General features: G+C 39.6%; 1 protein-coding gene across 3 annotated transcripts in view; it reads left to right on the top strand.

Moving 5' to 3' along the window:
* LOC124156330 (protein spire homolog 1) overlaps window positions 1–25,749 on the top strand; it is a 582,796-nt gene that overhangs the window by 545,326 nt on the left and 11,721 nt on the right. For 2 of the 3 annotated variants that reach the window (XM_046530818.1, XM_046530820.1), the window contains exons 9-11: window positions 16,706–16,809; window positions 22,252–22,519; window positions 25,227–25,492. In XM_046530818.1, coding sequence (XP_046386774.1) covers window positions 16,706–16,809; window positions 22,252–22,519; window positions 25,227–25,492 — 638 coding nt within the window. The remainder of the gene's footprint in view (window positions 1–16,705; window positions 16,810–22,251; window positions 22,520–25,226; window positions 25,493–25,749) is intronic. The other variant, XM_046530821.1, reaches the window with a different exon arrangement.

Genomic DNA, 25,749 nt, shown 5'->3' on the forward strand with positions numbered 1-25,749 from the left:
CCACGCCAACCCTGGACTCTAGACCTTAGGATTAATGGACGCTATCACAATTAGAGGGATCGGACGAAGGGGGAGTTCCATAGAGGGAATGCGGTATGGTATGGTATTTGGAGGAGGCGACCGACTGCCGAGATCATTTACGCCATGAGGGAAGGGTATGGAAGGAAGGGTGGAGAGAAACCCGGCGTCGGCATTTGCCTGCTCGTGACGGGAGGCGCCAAGGAGACCACGGCTTAACGTCCCATCTGACGGACGGGGTGTTGCGCTTGAAATGTTCTCCACGCAGCAAGTCAAGCATGGATCGGTCAGTCTCTGAAAATTCTCTTCCACCGCCGGGATTTGAACCCGAGCCCACAGGGTGGGAAGCCAACACTCAAGCCACTACACCAACCCGATCCCTTGAACTATATGTATGTTGCCATTTAGAGCGCATTTTAATCGGTTTTAAAATAGTACAAATGAAAATATTTTATATAAAAAACAACATTTTTAAATTTGTTTTTATAATTCTCTATAATTCTCGTTCCTTTAAATGATCACAGCTCGGCCATCGGATTTTTGTGGTCATTTTTTTAAATTAATTTTGAATTCTGAATAAGAGTCGAGATACAGTTAAAATCATACTAAAAGTGTTATACTATTGTCATCTGGTTCTGAGTCACCCTGAAAATTTCAACTTGATAGCTAATCGGTAAGTGAGCTGAAATTGAGTTGCAAGATATTACCCGGACAAAATGACAAGCAACAAAGTGACTTTATAAAAACGTTATAAAATTGTCCGTTGCGCGGCGATGAGCGCAGACCAATCAATATATTCTCTATTTTTTGCAATGGAGGATGTTTTCATTTGCGAGGAATAATTGTGAAGATGTGAATTCGATAGATTATATCATCACGAGTTTAAATTTGGATTGATATTCTTGAGTGTAGCTTATCTCGCCGTGAAATTCGATTTTCTCTGCCGAAAAGAGTGACCACCACAGGGCCGGAACTAGAAGTTTTGTCAGGGAGGGACAGTTCAATTTGCTGCCCCCCATACTTTGATCCCCCCTCACTCCTCCCGCCCTCCCACTCAAATATAATGCAGCCGTAAGCTATTTTTTTGAGATACGGTGTATGATATTACAAACCCTATGTTTGCTATTTAGAAGTTTCATTAATAGTATTGTTTCATAATTTATACAGTAGTAATTATTGTATAGTAATTTTATTAGAAAATTCAAATGACTTTTTTCCATAAACTTTTCAAATTTCGCCGCCCCCTGAAATTTGCCGCCCAGGGCACGTTCCCCCTATGCCCCGCCAATAGTTCTGGGCCTGGGCGACCATGTAAATTCATTTGAAAGCGCGGTGGGTGACAAGGCGGCTTGTGGCCTTCCGGAGAATCCTATATCGATACTCGTGCTCGAAAAGTTGAGCAATGGACTCATGGTTGTGGAAATTAGAGAGGAAGTGCGATTGAAGGACTCGCATAGCACCACCGTCTCCCGTTGTAAAGTGTCAAATGCTTGCTAATTAGGCCTTAGTCATACTGGGAAAGTATCTTCTGGAACCGTTAAAGGAAGATAGCCAAAGAAACTTTTTTCGTGAAACTCGAGTGGGTAAAAGTCTGGTCTTTTTATTTGCTGCTAGGGGTACAGTAATGGATTTCCAAATACTCAACAAATTTAAATGTTCATAACATGTTTTGGAAAGGATAAACATGTCATAGTTATCCCTATGGCTGAGTGAATGAATGTAAAACGGCTGGCATTTTGTCTTAAGTTTAGTCAATTATGCTCATCTATAGCACTATTTACTAAGAATTAGACTATCTTGAAGTGTCAAACAGAGTAAACTCCACAATTGTTTTGATGTGGAACACTCTTACTGCTCCAAACTACTTGCAGTAGTATTCAAGAGTTGCAGGTAAAGTTATTCGGAGGCCGGTTTTGTATTCTCTATTGTAGAAATTTTGTATGTAATCTCATTTACTGCAGCTTTAATCATTCTCAAGTTACGACTTTATGTTATAAATATTATAATTTACGCTAAGTTGACATTGTAAAACATGCCGCTAGTCATTTATAAGTTCTTTTGGAATGAATTGAACAGTTGTAATGGGAATATGACCTTATCTTACTCTAATGCGTGATTTAAAATAAGTAAAAAACATAACTATTTGGTGTCAAGAGCTGGTTATTTTAAGTCTAAAGCTTTGAAACTCTTTTCTTGAGTTGGTTTGTTTCGTAGAGTGGTAGAAATTTTCTTTGGTTTAATCCTTTTTCTCTTTGCATAGTTCGCGGCAGACGATGTTGAAGCAGAATCGGTCGATCCTTTATGGTGAAGTGTATTCGGTTTACCGCTGCCCCCATGTCGTAATTTTCATCGGTTTGGTTCAGCCCCTGATCTTGTGTACACTTCCGTGTCAATGTTTGACTTCCGTCTCGCCGCTAAAATTCCTCCCCCTACGTAGGTCATCGCTTACTCGGTGTTTTGCGGCCGCTTAACGGTCAGGATTTTCTTCCCCATAAACTCTGTTTCATTCAAGGACTAGCAGTTTATCATTCGGAAATAGGATAATGCGAGCACCTTCTCTGACAGGAAGAAGGCTTTCAAGGAATCCTGATTGGCTCAAATTTCGGGGAAATCGTTTTCCCTATTATTTAGGTGAGCGGGCTCTCTTTCATCTTCATCGCCTGCGGTTAGCTGTATGTTTTAGTTGTCTTGTCTTTCTCAGAGCGGTTAAGGAAATTGTTTCTGACTACGATCCACGATCGATTTTTGGGTCGCCGTTTTGAGGTCGCCCACGATTCTATCCATGCATTGATTGGGCCCAAAACGAGTTCCTAACTACTCTTCCGTGGTTTTCAGATATGTAATAGTCTCTAGTACAATCTAAGAAATATTCGTCATTCGTCAATTACTACCTAAGACACTATAAATCCTCTTGGCCTTCTGGAGGTAAGTACGGTATGTATTCCAATATCATGCCCATTGAGTTGAAAACTTGTAAGTGAATGTTGTTTTCCTTGTAGGTTTAACTTAGGTTTTCTTTTTAGGCTCTAAGGTTTCCTCTTAGGTTTTAGGCTCAGAAGCTGTTATTTTCTTCATTTACACAACCTCTTCTGCGACTTCTTCAAATACGTTCCCTGAACCACATACTGTGTCAGTTGACAATGATATCGTGCTAACCAGTGGCGTCACTAGGAATATTTTGTGGGGGGATGGGATAGCCTGTAGTGGCTACCCCACCAGGCAACGGCGGGTCCGGGAAATATTTTGAAAAATGACATGCTTGGAAATACACTTTACATTATTTTGGCACTAAAAATTTAACTTTAAGCAGATGCAGTTATTGTATGCCAAAAATACTCGATGGTTTTAAATATTCTTTTAAAACCTCTTGAGGCTTTGGGGGAGGGGGGGTTCTATCCCCTCATCCCTCCACCATAGTTACACCGCTGGTACTAACTATGTACCGTTCCCAAAAATTTTGATTAAAAATATGTAAGCTCCTTTTTTGCGTTTCTGTTGTTTCGAATTTATTTTCTGCATCTCGTTCAATATTCTATTGTTTATGAATAGCCAATTCTTTTCAACCTTTTCTATAAGATTACCTACATTTATTATCATAGATGATGTTTCCCGCCTTACACATTATTTCTTCGGGTGTAGCTTCTTGAATAAATTTTATTGGACATATAAGCGACATCCTTCTGACGTATAGGGGTACACTCGAAATATTGTTTATCGGATAATTAATGGTCAAAATTCGTCTTTTCGCGCAGTGTCAGAGTATTGTTCATAAAATGAGGTAGTTTTCGCTCAATATCGAATAAGAGCTTTTTCTACTGTTTTATGACTGAATACGTATATTCCACCTGGTGTTTTTTATGAACACTCCTTTCGCCCTCAATTTACTCTCATTGATGCGTATTACAATCCTTCCAGATAATAAACGAGTGGTTAGTTTGCAAAAATTGTAATCTATCGCCTAGAATTCATCCATTTAAGTATTCTACCGATTAAAGTATGTTTCTGATAAGTATTCTGGCAGTCTCCACTCCAGTCGATGGAAATGCTACGAAATCCTTACTCATTGGTCCCTGCCGATATACATATCCATTTCCGCATATATGCCGATTCATCGCTTTACTCCCCTTCATTTTTTTTTAGCTGTTGAGTTCTTTTGTTTTTATCCCGTCGAAATTGCAGCTCCCTCGAATGGAGATGAATGCCATCATTTCGGTCCAAATGTTTTATCGTCGGTTCTTATCTCACGGAGCGGCAGCGCGGCGTTCCCGTTATTACGTCTCCGGTCGCTTTCACCCTCCTTACTTTTCTTCCCTCGCCTTCCTCTGTGAGAAACATGCTCGTATGGGTGAACAGCATCCACAATTCGCGTGAGTGGCGCCCAAACGGTTGATCCTCGTCTGACTCGGGGCGCGATGAACTAGCAGTCTTTTCTCACGCGATCAGCGAAGGGAGGAGACACGGAAGAGTTTGAGAAAGAGAGAGGAAGCTGCAAATTTTCTTCAATTTTTTTTCTTTCACCTTTCCACTCATCTAGGAATGTTTCTGACGAGACGAATCCTTTCTTGAATTTCACACACTTCTGGAGTTATACTAAAAGTAAACACTCATTTGCACCATTAGTATTGTTTTGGTTATCAAATGATTACCTAGATACGAGTATTCTGGAAATAAATATAATAAATGCCCAGAAAATACCATAGCAACCAATATCTTCAGTTTCTTTTTCTACCTTCCTCCCATCGAAGGATTTCTCTCTTGAGAAAGAATCCTTCCTTGAATTTCACGCACTTTTGGAGTTATACCAAAAGTAAACATTCATTTGCATCATTAGCATTGTTTTGGTACTCATATAGTTGCAGGAGTATGAGTACTCGGTAAATAAATACAACAAGCGCCAAAGCAAATACCCTAGCAACCAAGAGCTCGGTTTCTGCAGTGAATACCATTGAAAGGGAGTAATTGAAATGAATATTCTGCCGAATACCCGACGACTTCAGTGAATACCTTCGTGAGCCTGAAACATGATTCCTCTGTTTTTCGTCGAAGAATTGTTTGTAATCATTTGATTACTTATTGTGTTGTCCTTTAATGATCCCAGTCACCTCTGTTACCCTTCTATTTCACTCCGTTATGAAAGCCTATGATTTTTCGCCGTCTAAAACGCGACCGAACGCATGGAAGAATCGTTAGGTATGACACTTCTTACAGGATCTTTTAAGCCAATTTTTATTAATCCTCCCACTGAAACGGCGCATAAATAAGTTATTATAATGGCGACGTGGGGATTTGAAAACCGCGAAAATTGGAATCTGCCTTCCCGTAAGCCGTGTTCGCGGAAGTTTTGCTGTATCGGTATTTTGGAGCTGTGTGAGGAGTGAATACGCTTCTGTTATGCTATTCTCGAGGGGATGTCAATTGGTTTCCCTCCATCCGTTAGTTCTTCCTGGATTTCTTAGAAGTCCATATTTGTCTTTTCCTCCGTTTTTCTTTCCATCTGCGTGTCCATCCCCACCCCCTCTTTCAACTCCGTTCTGGAGTGTGGGAGCAGTAGATGCGTAAACCGTTAAACTGAGGTAAATGGTAACAGTATTCCCAATGCTTTATATCAGCATTGCGTACTCCTTGTATTTCAGGACTATTCCTAGTGTAATCATTGATATTCCACTCATTATTTATCACTATTCCTTCTTTATTCATCCAGACTTTATTTTGCCAAGGAAACCATCATTCCAAAAATTAAAATTTTCAGTGCAAAAAAGAATTTTTTATTTCAAGTACACAAAAGGCCTGTGTTTTCTCGGAAGAAAAGTTTTACCTCATGCAATCTCTAAATATTTTCGCATATTATCTCTTTTGAGTGATTATCGTTTGATGAATTCTATTTTAGAGGAAAAATTATTCTCCAAACAAATAAATGTTGTATCGTTTCCGTTTCTGGGTCCAAATCTCATGAAAGCAATTTCAGTGCTAAAAAATGATTTTCTGATTTTAACGCATATTTATTTTCACTATTGTTAGTCACAGCATTGGCAGCAACATTAACATTGCCTGAACCACGAATGCCTTTACAGTAGATCTTTACATTATATCACACAAGTTTATTTTCGAGATTGACCTGCATTGCATTGGGGAAACTGACACCTAGGTACGGTCCCAAATTGAAAAATATTAACTTTCTCGTGTGCTTCAGACGGCATAGTGCTCAGATGTCCTCAGTTGAGTACTTGCATTGCGCGGATTGACGTAGAGCAGATCCAAAGATCGTTTTTTACTGCACATTTTCTTGTTCAAAAAAATATATTCTGGTTCTTTTCATCGACTGATTCCATCGGCTCATTTTCTTTCCACCATGCCTCAATAGTATATTTTCGTCGTGCTAAATGACGTCAGTGTGGAAGCCTTTTTAGTGTGTTTGGGAGCGCTGAAAAAATAATAAAACAGGAAGTATTCGAAAGCCAAGAGAGAAGAAACAAACAGCTCGTGTTTCATTCCGGAAACTTGAAACGTTGGTATGTGCATTAACAGTTTCTATCTGCCGTATATGTCTCCGATTTCCATATCTACGATGTGTTAGCGTAAACATATGTTTACTAACACTTTCACTTCCTTTTTCGATTTCTCGAGTCGTCGAAAATATGGAAACCAACCGCATTCCGTCTAACCTTGAGAGCGGAGTTAAATTTTATTTTCAGTTTATTCCTCCGCTTTCAGTTTATTCCTCCGATTCTCATGTTGGTATGCTTGCACTACTTGTTCGTATGAACATTTTCAGCTATTGCTATTTTGCTGAATGTAGTCAATTTTAATTCCGGGGTGGCCTGGAAAACCTGGAAAGTCGGGGAATATCATGTCATTTGTATCTGGAAAGTCATGGAAAATGACCAAAAAAAAGTCTCGGACAAATATTATTCGCTGTAAAATTCACGTGGTAATTAATCCCCATCCTCGCACTCATTGGAATTCTTCCGTGTTTCATGATTGTGTTCTTAACATGTCTGACAGGTGATGATTTCTATGAAAGAATAAAATTATTCACTTCCACGAGACTTAATTTGAACAATTTATTTTACAAAAATGCATTAAGTGTATTAAAACAAAATATATACAATTGTGGAAGTGGCTTAATTTTTCTTTTATGGGCATCATGTCAAATTTCCAACTCGTAAAAGCGTCGAACTTTGATGTTATTTCAGGTGGTGTTCAATAAGTGCCATAATTTTTTATATTTTGTGGGTGTACTTCATTTTTGCTGAATTTGTTATTTTTACTATTCGTTGATAAATAATCCATTCAATTCGTTATGAAAAAGTAATTGAAATTGCAACAACAGTTTACAAAGCCGTGTAAGAATCAGGGAATTTCAGCTTGACATTTGAATGGCCAGCCTAATATCGTTATATGGTGATCAATATACATTTCTATAATCTTCCTGACAAGGAAAGATATTTATACCTCCAGTGCTCAGGCGCTCTACAGTCACCGACCAAATCAAATCCACTAATCTAGTACTACTAGGGCTACTAGATGAGCGGATTTGATTCGGTGGGCGATTGTTTAGTGTTTGTGAAGCGGAGGTGTCGATATAAAACTATCTACTTAGTTGTTTTCCACCAACACAGCGCGGTTCAATCGCATGTGACCGGTATCAGCGACTCATCGCCGTTATCGAGAGCTAAATCAATCTCGCGGCAAATCAGAGCGCTTAAGCTAAAAGTTTCTGTAGTTTAAAAATGGTGCGTTTTCGAACTGAAAATCATTTGTAATTTTGTTTCCTTCCGGCATTAGCTAGACACAATTTTCTCCGTCCCTTGTTGTCCCCTTGGTAGTTACATTAGCGGAGTGCTCTCATTCTGCCCTTGCGCCGCCTCTTAAGCGGAGATTCGTCGAAACTCGGAGACGCCGCGGCGGTGACTCATGGCGTTGGCTGTTCCGCAGCAGGGATCCCTTCATTCCGCTGGCGGTAAACCTTTCAAGACGTCCCGATGCCAATCCTTCTCCCCTTCTCGCTATTCCTCACCTTTCCGCATCGGGAGAAGACATATCCCATCGCTCCCCAGACCGTGACGTCATTCCACCCGGACTACTATTGAGGGCGCAATCCAATTAAGCCTCCCCCTCGTAATACCCTCCCCCCCCCTATCCTTCCCGTGTATCCCGACCTCGCCTGTGGTCGCCTATCTATCGCCTCACTCCATCATTGTGTTGCTCCACATCTAAGCAGTTGCAAGCCTGCATTTTCTCAGACAATGACAGTTGAATTCGGCTCACCCTCTGCCTTTTAACCGCCACCTTCCTGCAGCGTACTAACGGATTAAGATCTTTCCCTCGCCATTCGATCCCTTACATTTTCCTTGGTCGTATTTATTTACTTAACACCAAAAACAGCTCCAAGGCTTTTACATTGGGCAACATTAAAGCAAATATGAAATCAATTAATTATCTATAAAGGGTGGAGGCAAATTGTGTCGTGAAATGTTGAATCTTAGATGCATCATGATCTACGGCAGGTAAAGCATTCGAAGTCATGAGTAGTCCAGAGCATCAGGCTACAGGGAAAACTCGCGGCCAATCGGAGCGCTTGGCTCAAAATTTCTGTAGCTTAAAAAAGGGTGCGTTTTAGATCTAAACACCATCAGTAATTTAGGTTCATACTGGCACCAGCTATTCAAGGTTAAAATTTCGTGACTCAATTTTTCTCCACCCTTTGTAGATAAATAATAAGTCATTTTTATATTTACGTATGTGTAACTCATTGTAAAGGCTTTAGTGTTGTTTTTGAGGTTAAATAAATACGACAAAGAAAAAATGTAAGGGATGGAAGAGCGAGGGAAAGATCTTAATCCGTTAGTACGCTGTAGGAAGGTGGTGGTTAAAATGCAGAGGGGCAGTGAGCCGACTTCGATTGTCACTGTCGGAGAAAATGCAGGCTTTTTGCAGAAAATGCAGTTTTGCGGTAGAGCCGAGGGGACTGGGCCAAATTTTTTCCACCCTATGAAATAAGATACTAGTTAAAAATTTAGCTGTTTTATCGCTCAAGATTTTGTGTGCTGGCACTTGACCTCCATCCTCGATAGAAGGCGGAGAGAGAGAGAGGGGATTATTCCGACGCTCGTACAAATCGCGTGAGAAGAATGTAATTGTGAAAACAAAAGGCGAAGGACGTGTGTCGTGTCCATCGCCGTGAGTTGTGTGCGTGCGAACGCACAAGTCACGCACGCAACATCGTCATCTAAGTGTCGAATCTCAAATCGTTTCGAGAACTTGGTGACACACTAGAGAAAATTCACGTGTGAACGTTGACCTCATATCCTGCAGGGTCATGCTCGGAAATAATGGGGAGTAACAGAATTGCTATCACGTTTTGAGAAATTTTTATCTGGAATACTAATTTTCAAACATATAGCTATTTATCGTAAACTACTCAGAATTTTCTGAAAATAAACGTTGTCCTCTCTCATTTATTGTACTACACTACACTTACGGGTTGCAACTATATAAAAATGCCGTGAGAAGTAGGGATTAGTCCTTTCACTGTTACTATCCTTCTTTAGGAATTAATGATAAATTATTTAAAATTGTGTCCAAAACAAAATATTTCATACATTATGTAAAGACTGTAGCTTAAAAATGCGACCGAGTAAATTCTTTTTTTCCTAAAACCTTGATATATTAAAAAAAAAAATTGTGAAAATTCGGTATCTGTACTTGAAACTCTAACTTTTTTCTTTATTAAACTATAATTGGTACTCGTTACTGATTGCAAGTTTTTTTATATCTGTAATATGTTCAATTAAAGGTGAAGGATGTGTGACTGAAGGGTAGTGAGTGAAATTAATAGGTTGCACGAGACTTGAGTTGATAGCTGCGTCAAATCTGTCTGCAAATCATTGACTGTTGGTGATTATAATGATATAGATAATCATCAAAGACAATCGGAAAGGAAGAACGACAAAGGAAGGTCTCAGATGAGGTGCATAGAACAGATGTTGGGAAACAGAAAAATTGTGTAAGTGTAAAGTGTGAAATGATTGTCTGATTGTAGATTTGAGTTAGCAGCTGCATCAATGCGATACCAGGATTCTCAGTCTATCTTCTTCTTCGGTATATACAAAAAAGGATGTCTGTTCGTCTGTCATCTATGCGTTTCCATACGGCTGCTCGGATTGCGACTAAATTGTGTACATAGGTGCATCTCATGCTCTCAACGACTGTAGTGCTACTTTCGGCTGCGTCCTTTGCGTCTTTTTCATATTACTATTTGTTACGTCACGTCATACAACTTCTGTGGATGGACATCCTGCAGGGTAGGCACTCCTCTTGACACGGTCAAAGTCAAAACCTAACACAAAGGATACTACACTTACCTTTTAATCCCTCGGTGAATACCAACCCACATACGGATACGCATAACGATCAATGTTGTAGAGCGGGTTATAAGCTAATCTCGTGCTAGATGTTTATACCACCATCATACCTGCTTTGTTCCTTTGCCTAAAACTCCTGCCGTGCGACCATGAACTTCATGTTGCAAATTTCCCACTTCTCTGGATAATATCACTCCCGAGCAACGCCGGATGGTCTGCTAGTGAATAACAATGATGATGATGATGATTAACATAGGAGTAAGTCATTATTCGCGAAAATGCGAATTCACGGCCGTGAGGTATCTCGTTTGTACGCTTTCGTATGTACTCGCGTTCATCATTCTTTCGAGGCAATTTTTAATCCTTTTATGCCTTACAAACTAATCCCACGTATTTCCTCGGCCTCTGCCTACTCGCTCGCCCTCATTCAGCAATGCATCCCGCGCCTAGCGTTACTAAGGTCTCCTACTCCGTGCCGAACCCGTAAGAATCGTCCGTACCTGCAGCACCGTTGGCCTTAGCAGATTTTTCTTGTTCCCACCACGTTCTGTAATCCCCCGTCCTCTATCCATTTCTCTTCATGTCGTTTTCGTCGTTTTCTAAATCTGAAAGCTGCGGGCACCACTGGTCTACGCAGTCTAGGCAGCTGGTCTATGGGTTGAAAAAAGTCGGCACTCGCGTCGCTGTCACGCAAAAAGATCCGAATTTCACGAATAAATGGGCTATAATTAGGACTTTTGACAGATATTTATATTCTTCGTGATGGGATCTAACAAATCCTTAAATAATGTTTGTAAATATTGTATGATAAACATCAGTAATAAGTTCGTCTTTCCTATGATTGACCCATAACTCCCACTTGTCCCATAAATCTCAATATTCTTGATAGGCTTCTTAATTTCTTCATTAGCATTGTGAAAAATTGAAATCCCTCCCTCCGTAATCTCTCCACTGATGATCTCCTCCTCCATCTTGAGATTATTTCCTTACAACGACGACGTACACTTAGTGACTTCACGTGTGTCCACCGAATCATGAATGGCCACTTCTAGTGTAACGATATTCTCCCAATGTTCTCCTTCCATGTCCCTTCCCGTACAACGCGGAACTATTCTCTTTTCCATCAACCTCACCACCTGTGACTCAATCTCACTCATCTGTGATGTGAAGATCCCTTACCTGCCGGCTACCTCTTGCCTACAATTCAATCATAGCTCCTTCTGTTGATATAACATCATCAATTTCATCATTTACAACCGCAATCAGAATAAAAGTCTCTCTAAATCCATCTTCCTCTCCCCTCCCTTCCTGAATAACAAAAAGAGCGGATGAGGCAGTCACACGAATGAAATAATACTTGATATCCGAGTGTATTTTATTTGTTTTATTTTTGTTGCTATTTCTTTTCGAACTTCATTATTTAAAACTGTTTACAAATGAAATGTTAAAGGTCTTCTAGACTGATTTTTTTTGTATTTAATGCAAATAAATAAACGTATCGATCTTCATTCATCGCCGCGCTACGGGGCATTTGGAAAAAATCTATTGAAATGTGCTCGAAATGGCTACAAAAATCAAATTTCATCGGGATTCCTGGTGCCTCCTCTTTTAAGTCTCCTTGGTTGCGGGAAATGAAACATCGAAAGTGTCCGTGAGTGTTTCCTTGTTCTAGAATTTCTGTCATCGACCGAAAAAATGTACATTCAGCTCTTTCGCCGCATCGCGAAACCTGTTTTGATCTGCTTCACGACAAGAACTGAGAGAATGTCCCACCTCGCGACTTCAGAAGCCAAAATATGTTACGAAACCATCGCGTTTACCGTTGGAGGTCGTTTAGATAGAGTTCGACCTCTGTTTTTCGTTGTACTCCGTCCTCCTTCATGTGTTTATGTTGAGAAAGCTGATATAATACAGTAGTATTTATAAAGCATTTTATTTTAAATGATTTGTAATGTTCCTGGCGACTTTGTAGAGTGAGAAAATGTTTGAAATGGGAATAGTTTTCAGTGAGAGCTATGTCATGAAATTTGAATATCTGGTGCCTTAAGTGATAAAGCTTTTATTTCATGGAATGCTCAACATTTTAAATACGATCTCACCCATTGGTGGTATATTTTATCATGAATTTTTAAGCTTTCAGATTTTTCTACTATTCAAACGTTATTTAACATTGAACATCCTGTACAAATGATCGAATTTCTGTTCATAATTTTTCGAGATGGAATGTTATGCAAATTCTCAGTTTCCTTTGCATAAACCTTTTCAATAAACGTATTTATTTTATTATTGTGTCCTTAGAATGGATCCTAGATAGCGCTACTCGTTTACTTTATGTAAGCCGAACCGTTACTGCAAAAGATGTCCATGATCTCTGTTAAAGAATTAAATACAAGTCATTATCAAGTTTCATTCGAGTTAATTATGTCTATGGTAGCGGCTTCTCTAAATTCGATCAACAGTAATATCTGAATAGCTCTAAGACCAATTATTTTCTTAGTATTTTGGGAGCGTGACCAAAATATTTTATGTGATACAATTTTTCAGTTACTTGATTTCCTAGATATTCTTGCGTGTCTCTGCGGACTCCATAATCGCGGATGATTTATTTGATTTTTAAAGCGTGAATAGTAAATTCTCTTCATGTCCACACAAACTCTCTATTGCGGCATTGCTTTTTTCGTGGAAGGGTGTAGTCTCTCCCACCCATTGCTCTTTTCTAATCCTTAAGCGCATTTGCATCAACGGGCGTTTCGAGAACACACGCTTTGAGTGTTTCCCCCCGCCCCCCTCATTGTCCCTAATGTGGATTATGACTTTTGTTCGGAAGAAGTGAGTTCTTGAGAGGCGGTGTTTGAAACTAGCGCCTTCAAGGTCAAGCGTTGCATCATCGGCTGAGCTCCTCGTAGGAACTCACCCTGATGACGATACGTGGTTATACGGCTGTGTAACACATCAGGTTCAGGAACTGTGTTTTTAAAACATTTTTTTTGCCCATATAGAGAAGATTGGAGACATTCGAGTTGTGGGTATGGAGAAGAATGGAGAGGGTGAAATGGACGGAGAGGAAAAGGAACGACGAAGTGCTGGATATGGTTGGCGAGGAGAGGCAGCTTTTAGATGAGATACGCAGGAGACAGAAGGTTTGGATGGAGTTAGTGCTTAGCGGTGAGGGGATGCTGAAAATGGTGTTGGAGGGTAGAATGTTGGGGAAACGAGGGAGGGAAAGGAAAAGAATAGGATTTTTAGATGGTTTGAAAGAGAGTAGGCCTTACAGTGAATTAAAGAAGGCAGTGCTGGAAGGAAAGGAGGCTCCCAGATCACTTCTTTAATACTCCATGGAAACCTACCTTAATCGGTAGAATACTGTAATAGTAGGGTGTATCCGGAGGAAACTGCAGTACAAATTCGACGGCTAAGTTCTAACAACACGTATCTCAAATTCGGCCGGTTTGAGATAGGTATCTTAAACAAAGTGTAATATTAAAAAATAAAATACAAGCAAAAACCAACTCTTTGTTTGCAAATGAATGATTCTTTTTCAGTTTTATGAACTTTTGGTTTTTAATTTCAGTGTGCAAGTAAAAGAACTTAATCGTTTTTTAGCTCTCCTGAAAAGTTGCTATTTTTGAGATACGTGTTGTTAGAACTTAGCCATCGATTTAAAGCATTTTTTGCCCATGAACATAGAGTCGCGACTCCTTAAATACCGACATTTGGTAACGCAAGAAGTTTTTGGATGCACTTCGCTGTTGCCACAAAAACGGTTTTTCTTGGGCTTTTTCGCCATTTTATTAAATACTCCGGATTTTTAAGGGCATTAAATAATTAAGGTTGGACGAAAATGTGCGATTATAATTGTCTGAAACAATTTATGTCGAATGGGGTAAGATGATGTATTCGCATTGTTGATACTCGCTCAAAGCTGTCGTTTAATTAAGCGCGAAGATGTCCTCTATTCTGTTTTTTAAAGTCGTATTAAAACCAATTTGCGGGAGGAAACACGGAGTGATTGAGTGATCTTCGAGAAGGTATCTCGACAATTCATTGGTGAGTTGTCTGAACGAAGATTCTGTCGTCCACTCAAGCGAACATTTCCATCATGATGTTTGTTATATGTATTACTTTGGCGTTTGGTGTGGAAGTGTAAAAGAAAGGTAGGTTTTTAATAAACTACCTACTCAGTTTGGTGAATCGACCCGATCAATTTCTTTCTTTGCGACCATCTGCTGAAATCGAACTTCCGCTGGAATAGAATAAGCAGGGTGAGCAGCAACAGATGGAGCGGGAATGGGATGCGAAGACAGCGGCGTCGCGGAATTTTGATGTGCTGGCCCATATGGGACTGGTTGCCCCGAGTGTGGATCGAGTGGCTCCGTCGAGTGACATGACTTGTAGAGGAACGGAGGAGGGTTGGGTGTGATGCATAGCTTCAAATGGAGTGCTCCGCTGTTCACAGATGGTCCCCGAGAACGCCTCGGGAGTGGTCATGCTGAACAAATAAAATTGCCAGTAAGTGGGAATCATTAAATTTATGCGCGTTGAAACATGGGAAATTTTTTTCTCTTAAGCCATTCTCTCTTTATATATTGTATATTATGCGGCCCGATGTGGTGGAAGTTCTTAATATTACGTAAATGAGATTTTACAATATTTCCTCGTGATTCTTTCGAACGCTACACGTTTCGTTATTATAGCAAAATTGTCAATAATTTTGTCGTAACGACGAAATGCGTCGTTTTCGGATAAATCCTGTGGAAATGTTGCAATTTCTCATGTAATTACATTCTCTCTTTTTTCGCCCACGCTAAGGAGAGTGGGAGAAAAGAGAAGTGTTCTAAAAACCCTAAGTAGTAGAGGGGACAACTTAGTTAGACACAATATGAGATACGATGGCCAGAAGAATGAACTTAAACACTCCCTTCCTCAGGGTTTTGTATAAAAACGACCGATAATGATAATGGGTCGACGGATAAGTCTGGAGTTAACTCTACCCTCACCAATCCAAACCAACCTTCCGGTAAAAACACCCTGATTGCGCAGGTGATTCAAGTTTGTAGGCTGAGGTTGAGTATTCAGGAGACTACCATGGGATTGGAACGTCTTGTTTTGTAGCGGAAGGATTCGGTAGTAGGTTCTGGGAAAGGGGGCGGCTATGAAGACGGGATTGGCGCAGTCCGTCATCCTCTTTCGAAGAGAGTGGGGTGAACGTCCTTGCGCAGGTCGCTGCTTCTCTGCGGAATCTGCCATCTGTTATTTGTGCGGCACTAGCTGGACGAGCGCCCAATGATATCCTCACCATTTCTTTTTTTTGCGTAACTCGGTTGGCTCACGTATATGGGCCAAATTCGTGTTTTTGGCGCATTCCTTACCCATTCTCCCAAGTTGTGTATTTACCCTTCCTAAGATGGAAAATGGATGAATTCCCAATTTTTTTGATGGATAGAGCTTCCTTGTATGAGGAAACTCTCTCTACTTACCTCAGTTCTATTGCGGGTGGGGGAAATCGACATGCTCCATATTTTTCTCGTCTTTTTTCGACTTTCTTAGTGAAGAAAATGTGGTTTGAATGGCGTAACAGTATGTTTGATTAGAAGTGGGAACAGCATCAGGCGATCGGCTGCATCAAATGTTCGATTTATTATCCTTAAGTAATGAATTTATTGCCCTTCAAATCCATTTCCCCTTCCATATAAAGTGCCTCAAGCTCTGACGTTACCGCGGAGAGCGTACCTCACAAATTAGTACGAGATCGAATTTTTTTTCCATCGGAATATTATTTAGTCTCCACATAGGATATGTTATTAAGAAGAAAAATGATAATGGTAAAACTGCGGACTCTTGAAAACATTGTCATCAGACATCTATATTATTGAGGGCAAAATTTTACGGATAAGATAATTTTTATTGTTCCTGCGTTCTTGTTCGTTTAGAATTTATAGACTAAGGCAACTAAAATTGACTAATATGGGAAGGTTTAAGAGGACGGGTGTAAATACCCAAGAATATTCTAAAAATACGAAATTGCTTTGAGAATATGGAAAAAACGAATGAAAATACCGTCCGCATTCCACGCAATGTGGATCTTTGTGTATTCATGTGATAAAAACCGTAGTATGATAAAATATGCATAATCTTTGAAATGGTTGCCGTTGTGTTGATGAGTTTTGAAAATATAGTTGATTGGCTATATTTTTTTAGTAGTATTGCACCTCGTGCCCTAAAATTTATTCTTTTGCCCCAAAAATGTTCTGGTTGTGGTTATAATTATCGTCTGCTGTTTTTATTTCATTTTTAATGATTTTTTTTTCTCTTTCTTTCTCTAGTGTCCGTGGATCAAAGCTTCATGTTCACGAAAGAGGTCGAGCCAGCTGAAACATCGCTGACTAGCACCAGGCGTCTCATTAAAGTCGACTTCTCCAAGTTGATGGTGAGTATTTTTTTATTTTTTTATTGAAAGTTTTTTCTTGCTCTTTAAAATTAGTTTCACTTTCCACATCATACTTTGCTCATCACCTTCCGCGGCGCCTTGGTGGTATACAATACCTCTGAGCAATAATGCGCTTTAAGATCTTATGCACGCAGACAAGTGGCTTTTTAATATTCGTCCAAGCAGTGTTTGTTAAGCTGATGTAATAAAAAGTTCTCTCTTGAATCCAATCGCTTGTGGTATAACTTATTATGCTATTTTAGGCAGGTTTCGCGGTAATCTAATGAAAATCTTTGACGGCTTTTGAAAATAATTCCATGAAAATGAAACATTTGATCGTGAGAACCAAATACGCGACCTGGGGCCGAGAATCGATGCCGGTAACCGGATCGAATCGACAAATTCGTTCGTCGCGGCATGGCGTAGGAATTCCGGCGCGTAGAAATATTCAACAGGTGTCGCGGGCGATGCGTGAGCCTGATTGCAATGCGTCAGATACATTCGGGTGCGCCGTCTCTTTTTTTTAATTTCGGTCGCCACCCGAAAAGAAGAAGAAGAATGCTCGCACGCAAACTGATTGGCGATAACCCATCGTATGGTATTTGGAGTAGGCGACCGACAGCTGAGGCCATATCCGAATTACGCCCTACTGACCCATTATTCCAGTGCTATCGGAAACTTTTTCTAGTTTCCAAATGCAATAATTTATTAGAATCCTTAAAAATAAGGATTAATTCTTATCAATTGCCATAGAAAAAATAATCAAAACATCTAATACTGTGAACCCTGGTAAAATTTCCATTGGATTTTTTTTGTTTTTTTATGAATAAAATTTAAACTTTTTTTACACAGAATTTTTATTAATTCGACGGTTAACATCATATTCTGGCGATGACATTAACCGTCGAAACCTCGGTCGTGTTTTGATAAACATTTTGTGGAAAAACGAAGTTTAAATTTTATTCATCCAAAAACAAAGTTTAAATTTTATTAATCAAAATTTTCCGCAAAATCCACAAAGTATCGCCGAATACCACCAAATTTCCATGGGAACGTAGGAACATGTAGGATAGCGTAGTGGTCTGCCCATTGACCCGGAATCCAAAGGTCCGTGCTTCGTTTCCCGGTCCAGAAGAATTTTCACCCATGGCAATCAATACGAATTTCACCGCCGTTCACGCGGCAGGATTTAAATGTTCAAAAAAAGGAATGTCAGCATGGCGGACGAAGATCATATTTTAGGATAGTTGTATTAATTTCAGGTCGACCATCTTTATGATGTTGGAATATCTCTGGTGTTCTGGCATAGCTCTTTTCCTTTTGACGAAATTCCGTGACTTTTCAGGCGTCTCTAGGTCAGAGGATTCCTTGACTGTTGAGTAGTTTTTTTTTTTTTTTAAAGTCTCTCCAATACGGTAACATCCACCATCCCTAATTGGACCATGAATAAGTAGCTATCCATGTTCATTTATCATGCTAATTGAACTCTCTTTCGAGCAAACGCGAAATTGATCATTTTTATTCTGTGCCTTCTACCTCGTCATTATAATTAGATCGCTCGTTTCGTAATTTTCGTAGCGAACCTTTATTTGATGCTCACATAATTGCGGCGAATCGTAATTCACTGCATGAGACCTCTATAATTGCACTCCAGGAGAATATTTCCTCGAAAGGAATTCAATTTTGGCATCTTAGGTGGACTGGTTGTTAGCGATAACACTCGCAGTAATGAAATGTTTGTTGAAGAGTGAATACCGAGTGTTTTGAAGCGATGGAATGGCGTGTAGTTAAGTTTCATGAGTAGCAATTTGCAAGAAGACGGGAGTTATGGCCTGCTGTGGGTGATTATAAATCTTTTCCAATACTTCTCAGTTCGCTAATGTGGCTCTTGGGTGAAAAGATGTTAAAAATTGATACCGATGTTCTTAGCGGTTGAAATAGAAATTTCAGTCATATTGCACTAAATTAGCAATGCTCCAATAGTATTAAGCATAATTTATACAAAACATTTTAAAATAAATTGATGAATATTTATCTCCCGTTAAAATTAAAGAACAGTAATATTAACGAAATGATGATGAAGTTAGTACGCCGTAACCCTATGGAAATTATAGTTCAGAGATTTTACTCTAGCTATGTGTATAGTTGACAGGAAAGGGAATATTCAGAGGAAAGAATCATGCCTCTGCTATTATTAATCGGTCTGTGAACCAGCTAGCAGTAAATGCGCGCAGTAAAACTCGCGCCTGCCGTTGTCAAAAGGGGTTAGAGTTGCTGTCAAAGGTAGTTCGCCGCCGCGCCGCCCGCTCTGGTGGTGTAAAGTGGCGTGCAATTGATCACCCAAGGCTGTCGACTCGATGTGTGAGAGTGGTGAGGGATTTTCGTCACGAAATCCGTGGGGAGTTGCTAATATGATGCGCACTCCTTAGCAGACCTCTGGATTTGCTACTTTTTCTCTCCTTGAGGTTTCATTGCTCAACGCTTGCAAGATACGAGATATCGTCGGTCCACTTCCTAATCCACGAATGTGCTAAGCGTAGCATTCTAGCCTGAGCACTTTTTCTGGGTAACGGATTATGAATCTAAAGAGGTAATTAGTAGGTAAACTAGAAATAATATTACTAGTTGCAATTAATTTGACAAATTATTTGTGCTAAAATGAAATGTGATATTCAATTGGGGCTTGAGTAATAAATCACTTATCTACCCCCATCTATCGAAAAAAACATTGCATTGAAGCAAAATTAGAGAAAATGGGAAATGAAGAAGCCTATGTAAGTATGGGTCGAGCTCTACCCTCACCAATCCGAATCAACCTTCGGGTTGAAGCACCGAGTGAGTGAGTGATTGGTTATGGTTCGATCATTATAATTAAATTAAAATCAAATAATCATGCTTAGTAATTTTTTTCAAATTTCTCATCTAAAGTGTCATTTATAAATGTAATCGGCGACGACCGATGAGTACATCGAGCTCTACCCCCACCTGTGCAAACCAGCCTTCGGGTTGAAGCACCGAGCGAACGAGTGAGTGATATAAGGATTCGATTTGGTAACTAGAGAGGGTGGGCAAGGGTAGGAGTGTCGTGGGGTAGGATCGGGGTAGGAGTAGTAGTAGGAGTAGGTAAAGGGGAGACGCGGAGAGGGAGTGTGGTTCTTGTCGTTGGGTTGTCTGGGGGGGGGGAGAGGAGAGGGAGAGGAGGGGTTGATATCCTGGAATCGGCGCATGCGTGCAGGGTCCAGGTGCGGCAGCGGCGTCGGGCGGACTTTGCCCCCTTTCACGTGCCCTCCCGAACCCTTCCACCCCCACCCACCAACCACCCTCCCCCAATCCCCCCCCTGTCCCCTCTGCCTTTCCGTATCGACGGCGCCGCGTCTCAACGGAGGAGTTTCAACGAAAAGCCTTTTTCGCCGCCGGCTGGTTGGGCGCAGGACGTAGTGGGAGGGAGGAGTAAGAAGAAGGAAGGGTCGGGGTGGGTAGGGTTGGGTTGGGATTCTATTCTTTTTTTTCATTTGTTGTGGGGTGAATCGAGGGTTTTTTGATGTGGGGGAGTGGTGGTTATTCCTCCCTCCTCATGGTGGGAGTCACGTCTGTCGTGTCAAGGTGCGTGGCGGGATGTGGGTGGAGAGAATCGCCGAGGCTGGCCTCTGCTATGGATAAGTACGTCTTCTCCTCCTCCGCTATCATGTGCCTTCCTCTGTCCTCTTGTCTCTCCCCAACCCTCCGAGTCTACCTACCACAGACACTCCCCCTTGTCTTTGTCACCCCCTCAAGAGCAACCCATCTGCGCACCACCACCGCCTTTTCTTCTGTAATTGTGTGTGGCTTGCCCTTTCTTGTCGGCCAGGCTTTTGCGGAATTTTCCGTCTCTGGAGCGATCCTCGGCCACCCATCTTCGATGCTCTGTTTTTCCCGCGTGTCCTAATTGCGGAAGGAGCTCGGAGAAACATCAGCATGTTCCGGTAACGACCCTTGCCTTCTTTTGTCTCTCTCGACGTTGCGGTAATGATTTGGATTCGGTGACGATTCTCGTGTGGGAAGAAGACATGAACGAGTGTTTTGTTTCTCTCGATTTATTCAACACCGCACCGACCGGTAACGTGTTGCGGTAATCCATTAAACTCACTCCCTCTTTCTCGGGAATGCATATATGTGCCCGCCAGTGGGAGAATTTCAGTGTGCTTTTGTTTATAACGTGATTGTGTAAAAATCTGGAAAAAAAACTGCGAAAAAATGCTTGCGATAGGCCTCTTTATCTCAGGGGACAGCCGAATTCAATCAGGGTTGAGTGATTCTCACATTGTATACTTCAAGCTACTTGTTATTTTATCGTCCTTTCTCTCATAAACACTCCAAGGTTCACAAGTGAATGTGTGTTGGTGAAGTCCAATGATACTACTTCCTTTTCACACCACCACTTATCACCTTAACCTCCTTGCAATTGAGTGTACTTTTTCCATGGTGAATTATGTATATTTTTAAAATTATTTGGTTTATAAGATTTTGTGGACCAATTGGCTTCATGATCCATCTTTAAATTTGAGCAAAGTCTTGCTAGGTAGGATTTTGTTCATATTGTGGTCCAACACCATTCTACCTATTGCGTGAAATGCCAGAGAACTCCTGCTGCCTCTTTGTGATATACTGCTGATCATTGTACTCTTTGTGGTTGTTGCTACTTTTCGAACACTCGTTTGAACTTCGAGAGTAAAAACTACTAGCTTGCATAGCCAATGCTTCTAAAATTTCAGTGCACTGAATATCAATTTGGATTGAGTTTATTAATGGTATCGTGAGTGAGGTAACATTTAATTAGCTTTCTCAAGTTTGAGCCTTCAAAGCATCTTGCAAATATATACTGCAGTTTTAACTCATACTATGCTTAGGATTCCTTTTTGGTATTATTTTGCTCCTTCAAGTCGATCCCCCTGGCTTGTTAGCCACAGTTAATGTTATAATAAGCCATCCTTATTTCTACCATCATTATTAAAAATTTAGTGATGAAATAATCCCCTATGAAAAAATTGTATAAACCTGTTTCAAAATTTTATACAATCTTATACATTGCCATGGCAATTGTATAAACCTGTTTCAAAATTTTATACAATTTATACAATTGCCATGGCAATGTATAAGTTTGTTACATTGCCATGGCAATTGTATAAATTGTATAAAATTTTGAAACAGGTTTATACAATTTTTTCATAGGGGATCGTGTATCATTCTCATTAACATTGATTTTGAAATCACCATTGTTTCTCCTAACTCAACATTGATCATGTTTCAGTATTGTCTTAACATTCACCATTTGCCTTGAACATATTAAACATGTACAATAGCTGAAAATTAGTTTCCGAAGTCATATGTATGCATGGTATTTTAGAAGTATCCTCATTGTTCTTGAAAGAAAGATTATTTTCATATCTGTTGTTCATTTTCCAGGAGGACTATGATGAAGACGACGAGGATGAGATTATTCGACAGGTGTTGGACTCTCCACTAGATACAGACTTGAGTGATCACTCTGGATTTGGAAGGGAGGGCCAAGTGGATGGAATAGAAGTCAAAGCAGGGAAGACTGAGGGCAAAGGAAGAACACAGCCCACACCTTGGCGACGGACAGGTATCCCTTCGATAACCAAGACAGATACCACCAACATCCCTGGCACATCTGCCTCGTTGGCCGAACGAAACCGTCGTATTCTTGAGTGTAGGAAGATTATAGGGGGCAGAATTGGCCCAGACCAACACGCACCCCCTAATTTCATATTCTCTTGATGTTGCTGATAATTGGTTGGCCTCTAGCATAAGCATGTGCCACAGTGTGAGATGCGGTACTTAACCAATGTCGGTGCATGTGATCAGCTCTCCCTCGAACAATGAATGGCTTCCTAGCAGCAACTAATATTCATAGATGTGGCTCCTAACCATCCATAGTTTCCCTTGAATAATAGCCATTATGTGCAATGTAAATCGCGAGTGTTAGAAACCGTAGTCTTGTGTGACAAAATTCGAAGTTAGTCGATCGCAGTATATTATTTTTATTTTATCATCCCAACGAAAGCCTTGAAAAAATGCATTTGATATTTTGAGTTTTTAGATATAGTGGCTTTTTTACCCTGTTCGAAGCATGTTTTAAATACAGTTTGAAATAATTCATGCGCATATTTTCTGTTCATCATTATATTATGCTGAAGATCAGTATTCCTCATTGCTTGAGGTGGGAATGTGTGTGGGCCCTAAGCACTAAGTTTTTTTGTTTTATTTAAATATTTTAACTCAAGCTTTCTTAGGTAATATCGGTCTCTGTAATTAAACTCAGAAGTTAGCACTCTAGTTCTCCATGTGTCATTATGTCATTTCTCCCATTCAGTGCATAACTCTTCTGGCAATTTGTGAGTTACCTTCCATATTGGATGTATTTTTTTCTAAATGTGCATTGCATGATAATTTCTCTTTGCACTTCGTTTGTCAAACAATTATTTTTTAATTACCTTCTGGTATTTTATTTTCAATATTTAAAAATATCCACGTTATTTATTTTTCTCTTATAAGGTTATGGCTTTATTTTCATTGTTAGTGGATTTTTTCGGTGCAGTGATACAGTCGAACCCAAGTTTTTTTGCATTTAACAGAATATCATTAGCAATCCTTTAAATGATAAGCAGGTCCAATCTTCACTACATGTTCAAAATTAATTTTGAACATGTAGTGAAAATGATTTGTGATTACTTTGAGGAATTAAAATCCTTTAATATTCCCATGAAAAAGAATTGATCACCTTTCCATCAAAACTTTCAGCTTAGTACTTTTTGTAGCATCATTAAATATAGGCATATCCAACCAGAGTGAGCCTGGGTGTATGGCACTGACTGCATTCCAGTACTACTCCATAGATATGCACTTTCAGGTGTATTCTGCAAACTGAATGAAATAGTTGAAGTACCCAACTTTGAGCACAACCTCGATATTTCAGTCATACTCACCGTTTGCATTTCCTTTACTGAGCTTAGTAATGTTAAAAGGGCTTTGCATTTTAATAACTGCATCGTTTAAAATATATTAGTAGGTACAATAGTTTTATCTTAGATTCCCATCATATAAACTGTGGCATTGAAGATTAATCAATGGCTAACCTTTGGTGTAAATAATCCTACAAAAATAAATTCATATGAGGAATAACTTTGGTTAATTATAAACATTTTCACCACCATCCATTGCTATTTCTAATACATCCCATAAAATAAATGCCTTTAATTTGCTATCATTAAACTCATACTCCGCCTAATGTTCCGTCAAACTTGAGTTAATGAAATTTTCTCCCGTAAAAACTTAATGCCAGGATTCACTAGTAAATATCAAATAAGTTGTCCTTACATGTTGCCTTGAAATAATTACCTGTTAATTGAAATAATGGTATAAAATTTTATTGAGTCATTTATTGCAAGTCGTATGAATGACTTTCATACTATTCTTAAAATATCTGGAAGTTATGATAGATTTTACAAATACATAATTCCATACTTTCAATTATTTGTCTACTACGTTTCTGCATTGCAGTAAGCATTTGTGGGAGAATTTGAGAATGCTATAAAGTATTTGATTTGCAGTGTCTGCTCCATAAATCACCTGTTTCTTGATTGATGGAAGTTAATGCTTGCTTCTCCGTTAATATTTTGATATTACTTATCCAGTTGTTTAAACTCTACTGGTAGATTGATCAATCCTCTACGTAATATAATTACCAGTGGCTTTAAATTTTGTGCAGGATAACTGTTGGTTTAAAAAAATGAAAGATGTGCCTATATCATTAAACATCTCATTGCATGCATGGTGCACTACTTAGAGGTTAGGTATCTACTTTTGCTTTTTGTGTCTATTTCTCAAACTGTAAATGATCAACTTCTTTTAATCAACTTCTTATTTCATAATGCAATTTATCTATTAACATTGCTATATACGTGTTGTATCATTTTGCCTGTTTTAAAATTGTGTCATTTTTTATTTAGTAACTTGTAAATGTTAGACAATGTTAGCTGCTCAATTGAATACTAATTTACATTGAGGATAGGCAAATTTCGGCTGAACATAAATTTTCAAGTTTAAAGGTATCTCTACAATGTGAACATTAGAATTCTATTATTGTAATTTTTCCAGTGATTGTTTAACCTCACTTTATTGAATCGTATACTCATTGTAATTAAAATTATTGCTTACTTAAAGCAGAACTTTCAGCACTGCTACATAGCAGTGCTGAAAATTCTGAGAGCCACAATGAAGAATAATTATAGTCTATCCTCAATGAATTAGTACCAGTTTACTCGGTTACTCTTTAGTGGTTAGCTCCTATTTGTATCATGTGTCCTAAGTATTTCTTCCCGCTGACATATTTTATTTACCTCCTTTCTCTTGCGCAGCCTATGATCTTGCAACGCAATGTCCCACAAGGAGGTCAGTGATTTTGAACCGCAGGCATTCCATACTTGGCTGTGAACGTGACAGCTTAAACCAGCCTCACCTAAGACCAAACTCCACTGCAAATTCTACCATTTCAACGTCTTCGTCTTCGTCAGCAGCATCGGCAGCTTCGGCGCTGAGTTTTGACAGTGAAAACAACCTGAGCTCTTTGCCACCAGAGCTTTCTTGCTCCAGAATCTCACTGCAAGACGAATTCCTGCAATCGGTTAGTAAATCACCAGCAAATGGCCATTCTTGTCTTTAAAATCTTAAAAGGCCTCTTTCATGCCCTGATTATCTTGTATTAAGCGTTTTTTGTCAATTTTTAATCACTGTGTTCCTGTCGGCATATTCTCTCCTGGAAATTCTTCTGTTGGTGTTCCAATGTGGTGTTTAGTAAATATTATCAGAGGCGTGCAGTGATATATCCCTCAATGTAATTCACTTCAGAATTGGTATGGCTTGTTAGTGTTACTTAATTGA

This window comes from Ischnura elegans, chromosome 3, assembly GCF_921293095.1.
Source record: "Ischnura elegans chromosome 3, ioIscEleg1.1, whole genome shotgun sequence".
NCBI lineage: Eukaryota > Metazoa > Arthropoda > Insecta > Odonata > Coenagrionidae > Ischnura > Ischnura elegans.